Genomic DNA, 15452 nt, shown 5'->3' on the forward strand with positions numbered 1-15452 from the left:
CGCGCGGGTGGCAGGACCGCAGGCGAGGCCGAGGGCTCCCAGGACCCCGCGGGGGAAGCGGGCCTCCCAGGCCTCTGCTCAGGAGAGTCCCGCCCAGTCCTCCCCTCGCCCTCGGTCACTCGGGATTCCAGACGGTGAATTCGGGTCCAGGCTAGAGACCCTTGGAGAAGACTACCGTCCCTGACCCCGGGAGTACTCTGGGAGCCGGTGTGGATGACGTTTTCTTTTCCTAGATAAACTGTCATCTCAGAGCAGGTTTCTTCCTTTGCCCTGTCCTTTCCCTTTCCCGTGTCTGTGTGGGCACAGGGCTTGGACCTGACTTGAGGAATCAGTTTGTTCTGATTCTGAAGGTGTGAAACCTCCGGCGCATCCTCTATTCTAGCCTGGTTTCTGTCTCTGTGGAGTTGGGCTCCCAACGCCTGTCGCGGAACTGGGTTCACCAAGTATCCTGCCAGAACCAGCAGCATCTGACTTTTTCAGAAATGGAAATCCTCTGGCCCCACTCCTACCCCACTCAGAATCTCTAGAGTAGGATCCAGCAGTCTGCCGGAACAAGCCCCGGGTGATTTCAACACAGCCTAGATTTTGAGAATCGTTGTACAGAGAGGCCAGTTAAATGAAAAATTTTGTGTATAAAGTGCTGGGTAAATAGATGCTCAGTAAACAGTAGTTAGGTTATTATTCCAGAAATAGAGAGGCACTGCATAGAATCCCTGGAGAAGGCAACGGCACCCCACTCCAGTACTCTTGCCTGGAAAATCCCATGGTGGGCTGCAGTCCATGGGGTCGCTAAGAGTCGGACACGACTGAGCGACTTCACTTTCACTTTTCACTTTCATGCATTGGAGAAGGAAATGGCAACCCACTCCAGTGTTCCTGCCTGGAGAATCCCAGGAACGGGGGAGCTTGGTGGGTTGCCGTCTCTGGGGTCGCAGAGTCGGACACGACTGAAGCGACTTAGCAGCAGCAGCAGCAGCATAGAATCCCATTTCTATTGAACAGAGATACAACGTTAAGGAAGTATTTCTTGCCTTCGCTTTTTTTTTTTAAAGCAAGTGTTTGTTTTCTTGCTTTAAGAAAATAAAACAAAAACCCTGAAAAAATTGACCTTGTGAAAATGCCTCTACAACAACAACAAAAGAATAGGTATGCAGCAGTATCTTCTTATATATAAACGTGTTTCTTTTCGATATACTTCTTCGTATCTTTTTACCTCTTTTGAAAAGCATATTATGATTAATGTTAAAACTTCTACAAGTTTAACTCAGATTTCAACTTTCTTATGCTGCAATTAGTTTAAGCCTGAAAAATATATTAGAACTACCATGAAAGTGTTAGTTGCTCAATCGTGTCTGACTCTGTGACCACATGGACTGTCTACCAGCAGGCTCCTCTGTCCATGAAACTCTCCAGACAAGAGTACTGGAGTGGGTTGCCATTCCCTTCTCCAGGGGATCTTCCTGACCCAGGGATCAAAGCCAGGTCTCCCACACTGCAGGCAAATTCTTTACTGTCTAAGCCACCAGGGAAGCCCATAGAACAACTATATCATCCAGTAATTCCACTTATGTGTATTTATTCAATGAAAATGAAAACACTAACTCCAAAAGATATATAGACCTCCATATTTATTACAGCATTATTTACAACAGCCAAGATATAAAAACAACCTATTGATAGATTAATGGATAAAGAAAGTGGAGCATTTATTTACACATACACAATGAAATATTGTTTAGCCATAAAAAAAGAATGAAATCTTGCCATTTGTGGCAACACAGATGGCCCTTCAAGGCATTACTAAGTGAAATAAGTCTGACAGAGAAAGACAAATACTATATAATCTTGCTTAATGTGGAATCTCAAAACAAACAAAAAACAAACCGTAGCATAGATACAGAGAACAGTTTGGTGGTTGCCAGAGGCAGAGGGTGAGGTGGGCAAAATGGGTGAAGGGAGTCAAAAGGTACAAACCTCAGTTATAAAATAAATAAGTCATGGGGAAGTAATGTATAGCGTGGCAACAATAGTTAATAACACCAGGACTTCCCTGGTGGCACAGTGGATAAGAATCCACCTGCCAATGTAGGAGACACAGGTTCAGTGCCTTGTCTGGGAAGATTCCACATGCAACTGAGTCCCTGTGCCACAAATGCTGAGCCCACACTCTAGGGCTGGTGATCTGCAACGTCTGAAGCCCGTGCACCTAGAGCCTGTGCTCTGCAACAAGAGAAGCCACCACAACTGAGAAGCCCGTATATTGCAACAAAGATTAGCCCCCACTTGTCACAACTAGAGGAAGCCCTTGCAGCAACAAAGACCCAAAGCAGCCAAAAATAAACAAATGTTTATAGTTAATAATAACATATTGCATATCTGAATATTGCTAAGAGTAAATCTTAAAAGTTCCCATAAGAAAAAAAATTCTGTAACTATGTATGGTAACAGATGTTAACTTGATTTTTTTGTGGTGATCATTTCAAAATATATACAAGTATTAAATTACTATGTTGTACACCTGAAACTAACATAATGTATGTCAATTATGTAATGGTTGACCATGAAACAATTAACCATAAAGATGAAAGGCATAGATTTATTTCTTGAGAAATTCAGCTTCATTGCCATGATAAATTTTATTGCTTGTCTTTTCTTTTTCATTTCATTGCAGAAACTTCAAAAAGGACACACTAGAATTAATTAGAAATGTTAAGATTGCCCAAAAAAGGAGCACCTAGATTTGATCAAAATCAAGATGAAGAAACTTACCTGGAAAATTTAGCTGTCCAGAGAAATGCTTCTGCTTTTTTTGAAAAATATGATCGGAGTGAAGTACAAGAGTTGCTAACTACTGCACTAGTTAGCTGGTTGTCTGCCAAAGAAGATGTTCGCTCTCAACTAGACATGCCATGTGGAATTATGAGTCAAATGAATAACGTAGGCTTCTCCACTGCAATCCTACTAACTCCTGTGGACCCTACTGCCCTCTTAGACTATAGAGAAGTCCATCAGATCATAAGAGAATTGGCTGTTGGAATTTATTGCTTAAATCAAATTCCTTCAATCAGTTTAGAAGCTAATTATGATCAGAGTTCTTCTTGTCAATTACCCCCAGCTTATTTTGATACCAGAATTGGGCAAATTCTGATCAATATTGACTACATGTTGAAAGCACTATGGCATGGAATATATATGCCCAAAGAAAAACGAGCTAGATTTTCTGAATTGTGGCGTACCATCATGGACATTAATCCAGATGGGAAGCCTCAAACAAACAGAGATATATTTGCAGAATTTAGTTCAGCAGGTAAGAGAATTTAACATGTTTTATTTTTATTAGAATCTTCTTTTAGAAATTAAAAGTAATTTATATGTGATTTGGTTTTATTTTAGCCATATTTCTTAAAAGATTTTTTTTTTAATTCCAAAGAATCTATCTTTTCAATAATTAACCTTTTTTTTTTCAATGTCACCTTTTGAATCTTGGTTAGAACCCGAACCACAGAAGTGTTCGTTTGCTTTTTACTACATCTGTGGCTAGACTGCTGTGAAGTTCAAATGTATGTGAATAAGATTTACTTGATCACAACAAGGCAGCCTGACTCACCTGCTATGGGTTGGGTATCCAGGTGTTTTTCAGGTTCTGAAGCTTTTTGTGTGCCAGCAAGCAGTACCATCTCTTGGAGATGGTCCCTCTATGTCCGGTAATAGAGTCATTTGTCTGGTAATCTGACTATGTCTGGTAATCTGACTCATTTCCATGCAAGGTCATCAACTTCTGTTCAGAGGAGAGTCCAAGAGTAGTGAGTTTAGGCAGAAATTCTCCTCCTCTGGGGGAGAATTAGTCTGTGATGTTGCTGGAATCAGCACGAATGCCACTGGATAAGTGCTTATATCCTCTGCTCCTAGGACTGAAGGGTCACTGGCTACTAAAAAATCATAGCCATAACTGGAACCTAAAAATCTCTTCTTGTTGTTCAGATCTTGGGATGATTAGGGTGAAGTAATGTGAAAGACTGCCAGTAATAGCTAGTAAATTCCATTAATTTCTGCATTCCCTTGACTGGTCTGGTAGTTCTCTCTTAAAGGGTACTGATATTTTGAACATCCTATAGATACATTGTTGATGAGAATATGGCATGGTCAAAATCTTAAAAACTTTTGTTAGCATTCACCCAGAAGTTCTATCATTTCTGGTAGTTTAGGACCTTCAAGGCTAGTTCAGGTCACATAAAATATAACTAAACTAGGATATAATTTTAGTAGTCAATGACTCTTCTATCCTGGAAATTGTCTAGTGATCTACTAACTAGTCACTGGAAGGCTATAAGGAGCATGGCACAAGTCAGATGATGTTTCTGCCTGCTTGCATTGACCAAGACATGTCTGGAAAACTAGGTTTCATGATTTGCTTTCCTTGATCGAGATGGTGACAGAAGCTCTGTGAAGATCTGAGCTCCATGGAGGGTATGAAGGATCAGCAGGAGTGGATGGCAGCTTTTGACAATGTTAGAGCTTTGACAATCCCGACAAAAATTGGGGTTTTGCCTTTTTTCTGTTTTCACAAAAATCATTTTGAGGCCCTCGTTGGAGAAGAGGTAGGACTAAAGAACCAGCATTCCAAGCTGGCATGTGTCAAGCAAAGCACAGGCCAGACATGACAGATTAACTGGTAAAGAAACAATGGCCCCTCTTTAGATTCTAGGTAGAAACTAGGTAGGTACCCAGGTGGAAACTTCCAGTATAGAAGTCAAATTCTGGAGCATGATGAGAGTTAGAGGCACACATGGAGGATTCAGCCATTCATATGTAAAAGTCCCAAGAGCCTCTGGGCCATCGTGTGAGAGCGTCAGTCGTAGGAAGAGACATCAGCAGGGCAGGAGGGAGCACATGCCCTGTTTTATATCTAAGGACAGAGGGCTCCCGCCTAGTCGATGATAAAATCAACTATATCAAGCAACTTCGCAGCCCAGCTTCTGGTCTATTGAATCCAGCTGTCGGTCACGTCTGAGGCCACTCTCTATGAGGACTCCCTCACAGGGGTGCTCCTGGTTGAGGGGATCAGAGCCACATGGAAACATTCTAATCAAGTTGTGGGTGGAGCTGGGGAGCACCCAGAGACTGAAGTTGTCTGTCTTCCATTGTCTACATTTTCAGGGATGATATTCAGAATTAATCATAAGCACTGGCCAGCTAGAACAGGCATCAGTAATAATGCTGGAACAAGATCTCAGAGGCCTCCCGCTTGCCATATGTACCCTTTGCTGGATCATGAAGCTTTCTAGACTGTCCCCCAGGAGGGTGGCATTCAAAGAGCTCAGGGCTAGAGCAATTCAGTTTACCAAACAATATCAAAGGTTTCAGTATTTTAACAATGTAGCCATATTGGTATATAGCTAAATATCAGTCCTGGATATTTCTACTTAATTCTTCTTTCCTGGATGAGAATTCATGCCTTGACTATTATGATCCTCCCTTTAAACTATCTCAAAATCATCCACTTTGGTTCATCTCAGCTACAGCACCCTGATACAGAACATCCTGTTCTCTAGCCTGACATACTGCAACCGCCTTCTGACTGCTCTCTCTGCTTATGATCCCTTTTCACTGAAAATGAATGAGGCTAGAAATCGTGCAAATCCTGTCACTCTACAACCATGTGCCTTGGGAGAAATACTGTGTTACACCAAAGCACTTTGTAATATTGGCTGCCGAGCAGTCAAAGAAGTGCCTCTTATGTGGATAGAGATTTTCTTCTCCCTCACACTGTTCAGGAGTCTGCTGAAGACCTGGCAGCATCAGCATGCCCCAGGCACTGTAAGGACGGTATAGTGCAAACGATGGTAAAGGACGCAGACACCAGAGTGCTGGCGCAGTCTGCAGGGGGAACCTCAGTGAGGCAGCACGGATTGGTACAGGTTCCCATCAGCCACCACAGCAGGAGCATCCCGTGAAATCCTGCAGGGCCAAGCATCAGATTGCGGGAAAGGCACCTGGACCCTTAGGAGAGGGAGCTTTTATGCTGCATGCTTAAGGATGTACAGGGTCAGGTACCAGCATACCAGTGCAAAGTGGACTAGCCTAGGTTGCCCCCCAAATTAGGGTCTGAAATGAGGACTTAAGTCAGGGCAGTTTATGGAAAATGACTCCAAGGGACAGGAAATGCATAGAAAAGGAGGAATCATCAACCCAAGGATACGCTGCTGAACTTTCACCACTTAGATAAGTAGTTACGGTTTGGCTGGGACCCTGTGGAGTCACACAGAATATACTTCAGGATTGTCAGCCTGAGGGATGGAGGAGGGGAACATGTATTCCCTGGCTCCTCTCCTGCATTGGTCAAAGATTACGTGGGAGTTAACTCTGTGTGCAGATTTGTTCATCCATCAGAGTGGCTGACTGGATTCCATCAGGAGTCCAACACAGCAGTGAAGAGAAACCCCAGGGCAAAAGTAAGGGCCAGATGGCGCATCTGAGGCAAGGTGTGGTCAGGTTATATCTGTGTGGAGCTGGTCCATGCAATAAGAGCCAGAGTGAAATATAGATTGCCAGGGAACGCAAGGTGTCTGATATAGAGTGTGACTCATGGCAATTTGGCTTTAGCCCCATGCTCCCAGTTTAGTTCTGATAGTTGCTGCTATATAGCGGCAAGAGGCTGGGAAGACTTGCTATTTCATCTTTCATGGTTGGAGAAAGAGCACCTCCTCTCTTGACTGTGAGTCTGGGTTCAAACCTTGCAACTGACCATGTGATTGTCTTAAAAACTGTGCTAAAACGGATTTCCAAGGAACTCTGCAGGAAGCCATCAATATTGGGGGGAAGGAAGACTTTTGTGAATCAATGAGGACAAGACCAAGTTCAGCTCTCTAAGAGCTTTGCATAGCACAAAACCACCAGGAAACACCACCCTTAGGAAAACAGTAGCAACAGTAGTAGAGAATGCAGCACACCAAAAATCTGGTCCTACTCTCCAGTTTGCTGAGAAAGATACTAATTAGGGCAGGTCCCTTGATCTGAGGACCTTATTTAATACCCAAAGCTGGTAGAGTGAAATGGTTATTTTTTTATTCCTTGATCTTTGTCTGGAATGCTCTATCCCTCACCCCACTCCCCACTCTTCTGCATTCCTTCCCAGGTTATTGCTACTCATTTTTGAGTGCTTGATTCAGACACCACCTCCTCTGTGCACATTGTACCACTTTTTATTGGAATTGTTGGCTTCATCTCTGTCTTCCTTAATAGATCTGTGCTTGAGAACTTGAGAGCACAGAAATGTGTCTTTTTTTGTCTTTAAATTCTCATTACACCTGCAGTGCTTTGTTGTTATTTAGTCACTAAGTTGTGTCCAACTCTTCAACCCCATGGACCCGCCAGGCTCCTCTGCCATGGAATTTTCCAAGATCTTCCTGACACAGGGATCGAGCCTGAGTCTCCTGCATTGGCAGGCGGATTCTTATCCACCAAGCCACTGAGCCACCAGGAAGCCCCCTACAGTGCTTCAGTTCAGCTCAGTTCAGTCGCTCAGTCGTGTCCGGCTCTTTGCGACCCCATGGACTATATAGTCCATGAAATTTTCTAGGCCAGAATACTGGAGTGGGTAGCCTTTCCCTTCTCCAGGGGATCTTCCCAACCCAGGGATCGAACTCAGGTCTCCTGCATTGCAGGTAGACTCTTTACCAGTTGAGCCACAAGGGAAGCCCTTTTAGTTTGAGGAATCATGGATAAATAGTGCTTTTAACTATGATAAGGAATGAAAGAAAAGCAAATTTGGGGGAGAGGAAAAATGGATTTTGTTTGGGAGTGCCTCTAGGACATTCAAGTAAAGATATTTATTCATTTTAGTTCAGTCGCTCCGTCATGTCTGACTCTTTGAGTCTCCATGGATTGCAGCACGCCAGGCCTCCCTGTCCGTCACCAACTCCCAGAGTCCACCCAAACCCATGTCCGTTGAGTTGGTGATGCCATCCAACCATCTCATCCTCTGTCATCCCCTTCTGCTCCTGCCTTCAATCTTTCCCAGCATCAGGGTCTTTTCCAACGAGTCAGCTCTTCACATCAGGTGGCCAAAGTATTGGAGTTTCAGCTTCAGCATCAGTCCTTCCGATGAATATTCAGGACTGATTTCCTTTAGTAAATCGCTGGGGGGCCTCTCCCCAGATGCCATTATCTTTCTGACTGGTCTGTTTCCTTCTGTCTCCTGCTTTGAGGGGGCAGTGAGTCTGGTGTCCGAGAAGTGGAAGGGGCTGTGGAGCTCTTCATTCCCTCTTCTTCCAATATCTCCGCCTTCCTGCCTCTCTGGGGTGAGAACTGACTCGCTGCATTTTGACTCCCATCCACCCAAGCCACAAAGTTTTAGAGGAATCAGCAATGCTCTAGCTTGTATTTAGATCTATTTTAACTGTCAGAAACACTTCAGTTTCTTCTTCATCTCAATAATTTATCTTAGTCTTTTGCAAAAGGGATATGAATCATAGTGGTCATCTTAAAAATCCAAGCCTATTCTTGCTTTTTAAATATGTAGATTTGAGGAAGAAGAAAAGGAAAAAGAAAGTGGGGAGGCACACTGATGTATTATTTACATTGTAAGGCACGTATGTTACACACAAGCACCATATTTTCTACCAAGTGATATTTTATGATTCTAAGCCATTGTCTCAAGCCTATTTTAAAGTTGCTTTAAAAAAGACAACTTTAAGACAAATTGTCTTAAAAAAGACAATTTGACAACAAGAAAATGACAATTTCATTATAAATGGAAAGAAAATGTAATAAATTTGTCATTTATAGTATAGAATAAAACTAAGTTTTAATTCTTGTTTCATTATGATTAGTTAGTAGGAAAGTTATTTATTGTATATATTTAGCTTCTGTTATCAGCAAGGAGAAGAAATGTGTGTTATAGGAACTGAATAAACAAATATACTTTATGCCCAAGTAAGAAGCGGAGTCTTTGCTTAAAGGAAGATCACATTTCTCTTTTGTTCTTCCATATTTTCTTTGATTAAACATGAGACATGTTATTATCTTTCCATGGTGTTGTATTATTCTTTCAAAGAGAATGAAAATCAATTCTTTTCAATTTCACCAGCTTCTCTCTTTCTTTACTCTGCTTAGTTATCATGTATCTGTCTGCTTTTCTTCTTTGACAGTTTCAGTGGTATTTCATTATTCCTTTGCTGTCATTTTGGTAGAATTTTGAGATGAAACTGTATTCAATCTATTTATCCAGAAGCCAAGTATGAAAATTTCACAATCTTAAATTTTTCGTTTTTACTGTGAAGGTTTGATTGATATTACAAAGGATCCAGACTTTGATGGAATCTATGATGAAGACATGAATGAAGATCCAACATATAATCCCAATAGCCCTGAAGAAAAAGCTGTATTTATGAAATATGCAGAATATATCCTACTAAAGATGACATTCAGCACCACACAAGTTCAACAGTGTGAAAATGTTTTTATATTTGAAACAGCCTACTGGCTTACTAATGCTATAAAATGTAATCAGGATAATCTTGATATTTGTACCTACCAGAGATTACATCAAAGATTATATCTTCAAAAAAAGATTATTCAAAAACACTTGGAGAAGAAAAAAGAAATCAGGAAAGGGATAGGATACCTAAAATTAATATGTTTTCTGACTCCATTTCTACTGAGCTTAAAAAAGAAGATGAAAGTTCCATATTTAAGTGGTCTGCTTCAGCCTTTTTCAGGTAAGAATACTGCCCAAATTATATTTAAAATGTAGATATATATTGAATTTATGTTTAAACTCAATTCTGTTTATAGTATGTGGATCCAAGCATATAACCAAGCTATAGCATGTTAAAAATGAAAAACATGTTAAGGTTTGACAGAACACAACAAAATTCTGTAAAGCAATTACAAAAAAGCAATCTGCAATTCCTTCAGTTAAAATATAAATAAATACAAAACAAAATGTGATGTCTCCAAAATAATTTAAAATGCCTGGTGTATTCACATAGTGCAAGGCAAGGTACATATCTTTATCAAGTACGAGGATGATTGAAAAACAAAATGATTTCTGAGATATGTTATGTCCATGACAGTATGACGCTATATCATAGTTCATGCACAGGAGAAATTCAGTGCACTTCTGCTCAACATCCCTATTGTGTTTTTCAGGAAAATTAGAAATTGATCCAGATTAATATGGGGCAGTAAAAGATCATGAATGGTCTTACATTTCTGAAAAAAAAGATGAAAATATATTAAAAGCTTTAGTAATTGGTCCTATAACAAAAGAGTAGACAGAGCTGAAATAGGGTCATGTTTATATGGAATTTGACAGGAATACAGAGAAAACTATTCCTCCCACCCAGATTAGCACACAAATTGCATATTTTCGTTGGTGGTTAAACATATAGGCTTATTTATAGCAGGTTTTCTATTCAGATAGCAGATTTTCAGTAGAAATTTTGCAAATCATTTAATAAAATTTGTGTCATGAGAATTATGATAGTGAAGCTTATAATCCATACCTGTAAACTATTTAAAAATGAACTCATGACAATCTTGTCCAGGGATGCGGGTGGGGGCAGTGTCTCGTGTATGGAACTAATGTGCTCTTAGAGGATGTTAGCTGTACCTGTAATGACTTACTACTTAAATTATTGGAAACAAATATGACTAAATGTTAATAATTAATTTCCATGTGGTGAGATGTGGGTGTTACATTTTTCTTTGTAATTTTCTGGACCTTTTGCATTTCTTATAATATATACCTTATATTGATGAAACTATATTCTGCTCACAAGTCAAAATACTGAATAAACTAATCCTTGCCAGGATTTTAGAAAATTATTTTTAAAAATAAATGTTATATGTGTAGCTTTCTAGAAAAATGAACTGATTATTTTTGTCATATGAGAGATACTCACATTTTCTTTATAATGTCTCTCTTCCTTAACTAGCTTGGGTAACTTTTGTTTATTTAACTAGAGAGTCTCCATGGCACAGAGTTTCAAATCTCTATTGATAATGGAGGTATAATATTAGTTGTGAGCTCACATATAGTAATTAATAAGTGAATTAATGTTTTGAGTATTCTTTTGAAATGTCTGTACAAGGAAACTATCAAAAATGCCCGAAACATATGATATAAATATATTTCAATATTTAAAATATACATTGAGCATATATTTTATAGACTACAATTGTGAAGATTTCCATTTCACATGGATTCTTTTCACTTTATGTAAAAATGATTTGAGACCTCCAAAATATGACTGCTTATATTCTATTGTTGAACTTTTAAACAAAATTTTGTTTTCATTTTTTTGAGATGACAAGGTCAAGACAGAGCGAGAATTGCCTCCATTTATTTATGGACGAGATTTTAAATGCCAAAATTTTCACTACAAAGAGGATCAGTATTTTCATATTCATGGAGGAATTGAATTTGACATCAGCACCCCTTCAATTGAGAATGCTTCGGAAGATTTTAAGGTTTACATTATTGTTGTTCCTGAAATTGTTCGTCATTTCACAACTCTTTCATCCTATTCTCCAACCAGAAGGAGTTTCTGTTGGTGCAGGCCCTAGGCAGCTCTCCAGATGATGACCTCCACAGCTCGCTAGTCTTTCATACATTGCATAACATACACGAATTAAGTGCAGGTCTGTGTAAGGTCCTGTGTTAAATGTCACAACTATCATCCCTGCAGACTTTATAGGCCATATTTGCCCTGGAATAGTTAACCAAGTACAGAAGAAATCCCTGAACATTAACTATGTATCCTTCCATTTTTTTCTCAAGGATTAGCATTAAAATGGAGATCCTCCAGAGTTTGAGAACAATAGTTCTTCATCTGGAAAACACAATACATTTCAATTGTCTTTGCTTTTCTACCTTCTCCATATTATATTTCTTGTAAAAAAAAAATTTCCCTCTAATCCAAATTAGGGATTGTATACATTCAGTTATTATCAGGGTCTCTTGGGATATTTTATTAAAAATGTGTTCTTTACATGTATAAAATTTCATCTAAAATAAGTCTTACAATTGTTTATACTTGTTTTTTTAGTAACATAATTTATATTTTAGAATAACTTAGAAAAAATACGGGATTGTGCTGTTAATACATTTGCAGAAGACTCAGGATACAAAGAACATTACTCAATACCAGTTGTGAAATTTAATGGAAAAAGGTAAGGAACTTTTAGTAACTGCTCACAGTCTTACAACTTGTTGAAAGAAGAAAAGAGGAAACTGTCAAAATGAAAAGGCTAACTTCAAACTTCAGGATGGAGATCCCAGAACAATAACAGTCCCCGTGAATGACTGCTGCTGCTGCTGTTAAGTCACCCCAGTCACGTCCGACTCTGTGCGACCCCATAGACGGCAGCCCACCAGGCTCCCCTGTCCCTGGGATTCTCCAGGCAAGAACACTGGAGTGGGTTGCCATTTCCTTCTCCAATGCATGAAAGTGAAAAGTGAAAGTAAAGACACTCAGTCGTGTCCGACTCTCAGCAACCCCATGGACTGCAGCCTGCCCGGCGCCTCCGTCCATGGGATTTTCCAGGCAAGAGTACTGGAGTGGGGTGCCATTGCCTTCTCCACCATGAATGACTGCAAACTCTCTAAAGTATTAAATACTAGATTTATGACTCCGTATACCTTGATACAGTTTCCCTGGTGGTTCAGTGGTAAAGAATCCACCTGCCAATGCAGGAAATTAGGGTTCACTCCATGGATGGAGAAGATCCCCTGGAGAAGGAAACAGCAACCTACCCCAGTATTCTTGCCTGGGAAATCCCATGGACAGAGGCGCCTACAGTCCTCCGTAGCCTCATGGCTACAGTCCATGGGGTCACAAAAAGGTTGACATGACTTAGCGTCTAAATGACAATAACACCTTGATACATTCTGTGTAATAATCCTTAGACATGGTAATTCATTCTTATAATGAACACAATGGTTAAATGGGGATGGAGGTGTTTTTGTCATAGAAAATTGTAACTGTTATAAAAAAGTTTTGCCAGCATTCCCAGTCAGAAAAACTTAAAAAAAAAATTTTTTTTAACAGCTACTACGTGATCAGTTTTGAACTTGAAATTTTCTATCAGCAACTGTATAAGACACAGTGGTGGGGAGCCATAAATGAAATAGTGAACAATTTGAGGCTAAAAAGACTTCCACTGACAGATGCTCAATTACATGAACAATTTAAGAAAAAATTTGGTTTCAAGAAAGCTATGAAATGCAAGGTATTTCAGTGATTACCACATAATTTAGTATAAGAAATTATAAATAAGTAGGTATCTCAAATTTTTATCATAGGGATAAATAATGGGTTAAATGAAGTCTTTAATATACAATTAAGATTCTACATTTTAGTAGCTGAAAATTCTGAGTTATACATTTCTGGCCAAGTTACAAAACAAACTGTTTATGAATGGAATTGTGATTAATCTTAATCATGGCTAATATTTATGGAGTGCTTATTTTGTATGCTAGGCACTGCTACAAATTCTTTCAACAAACTCTTTCTAGACACTAGTACTATTGTTATCAATCCTATTTTACAAATGAGAAATTTGACATGCAGTGAGTTGAGGTCTTTCCCAAATCACACAGCTAGTAAATTACAGAATCAGGCTTCAGTTGTGGGGACCAAATCTAAGGAACAACCCTGGCATCCTAAATCACATCTCTGTTTCAATATGCCTTGACTTACAACTTTTGAAACTGATAAATTAAGTGGTGAGCTCACCAGTTTCAAAGGACACATTGGCATTTATTTGTTTTAATGTCCATAAATGATAAGTATTGATAAACTTAGTTTAATTTTAAAATATTGAGTAGTCAGAACATCTAAAAATGGGACATTTTCACCTCTCCACTTTGAGACATAAAGCAAAGAAGACTACTCTTGTAGCTATATATTTCAAGTCTCTGGACTTCTAAGTTAGACTGCTCTTAAGTTAGAGAAGGAATTTGATGTCCATTTGCTTTTTAAATATTTCAGAAGGGTATTTGTCTACCTTGCATGAATTGTCTCCTAAGAAGAAAGATCTACAACTTCTCCTTTAAAAAAAAGAAGGAAAAAAAATCCCCCCAAATGTTTTTGAAGTTCTCAGAGTTTCTTTATAGCCCTAACAACTTCATTGCCCAGTGAGACACTTTACACATGGATCTTGTGAAAATTCTACTGTAATAAAACACCAATCATGTGATTACATAAATATAGTTCATTGTCCTTTTTGTCCTTTCACTAAATTTTAGGTGCATTTGGAAAACACTAATTCTGACCTTCCTCATAATTTTAGAGTATCCCATTTGGTATGAAGTCTGCTGTTGAAAGAGGATTATATGCTGTTTTCCATACATTTAGCCGTAAAACCTCAAGCTCGACGATCAACATTTCGGACGAGGCAGGTTACGCTATTTTCCATCATGCTGCTCTACACAACAGAGTCCCGATCATATGTCAGCTGTGCAATGCCAACTTCAACGTCAATCAGAGACGCTTCATTATACTTAGCCAAGGTGCCATCACGTTTTTATCTCTTGAAATGTTTTTCTTTTACTTCAGCATTACAAATGCATGTTGATTTTAACACAAGGTTAAAATTTAGTATTGGAGACGAGAGCACAGTTGTTTCGGTTTTACTTATCTCAGAGGGGCTCCTTTTAGTTTTCTAAGTATCACCTGTTGCTCTCTTATATAGTATTATTCATCTGTTTACTGTGTTTCCTTCATTGAATAGAAGCTCCGTGAGGGCAAGGATTTGGCTTGCTTTGTTTGCCATGGTGCCCTGGGGCCCAGAGGAAAACCTGGCATTGGTAGATGCTTGAGAAATACTTGTTGAATGAATGGCATGATGGTGAATTCAGGGTAGTATTTGTTAATCACTGACATAATTAATATACACTGATGTTCCGTAGAAATTCTGAGAAAAGGGAGATAATTAGAGATCCCGACAGAACACCCTGTTCTTATCCCAGGTTCTTAACCAGGTAATAGTTTCTTCATACTACATAAACATATGTAATAACAAAACATTCCTCTGTAACCATAATTTTAGGATTAATGACCCCTTTAAGGCTAACCTGGTTTAAACTTTAAAAAGCAAAATTTCCTGATTATTAGAATTACATACATATTTATATGTTCATTGGAATAAATTTAACCAGTATAAAAATAATACAATCGAAAATGAAAGTAGAAGCCCTCCATAACTGAAGAGGGGAAATAAGGTCTGATGCAACAATATTGGCAGTAAGAAATGGTGATTTTATATTTTAATATGTTGTCTTAAGAAGCTGTGTTAAATTTTCACACCAAAACAAAATGTGCTGCTTTAATCCTCTTGACTGTTGAACGATTTCGTACTCTGTCAGTATAATTGAAATGTTTTGGCACTAAAATGCTTCTATTACTTAATTAAAATATTCAGCAGACAATGAACTTAGTTAAAAT

The 15452-nt window shown here is 39.0% G+C and overlaps 1 protein-coding gene across 1 annotated transcript in view; it reads left to right on the forward strand.

Annotated features, from left to right (window-relative positions):
- Positions 1 to 2706: 2706 nt before the first annotated feature.
- Positions 2707 to 15452, forward strand: part of ANKAR (ankyrin and armadillo repeat containing) — a 51642-nt gene continuing 38896 nt past the window's right edge. The window contains exons 1-6 of the mRNA XM_070359485.1: positions 2707 to 3307; positions 9282 to 9719; positions 11312 to 11475; positions 12074 to 12177; positions 13056 to 13236; positions 14299 to 14518. Of these exons, the coding sequence (XP_070215586.1) occupies positions 2707 to 3307; positions 9282 to 9719; positions 11312 to 11475; positions 12074 to 12177; positions 13056 to 13236; positions 14299 to 14518 (1708 nt within the window). The remainder of the gene's footprint in view (positions 3308 to 9281; positions 9720 to 11311; positions 11476 to 12073; positions 12178 to 13055; positions 13237 to 14298; positions 14519 to 15452) is intronic.

This window comes from Bos mutus, chromosome 2 (genome assembly GCF_027580195.1).
Source record: "Bos mutus isolate GX-2022 chromosome 2, NWIPB_WYAK_1.1, whole genome shotgun sequence".
NCBI classification, from domain to species: domain Eukaryota; kingdom Metazoa; phylum Chordata; class Mammalia; order Artiodactyla; family Bovidae; genus Bos; species Bos mutus.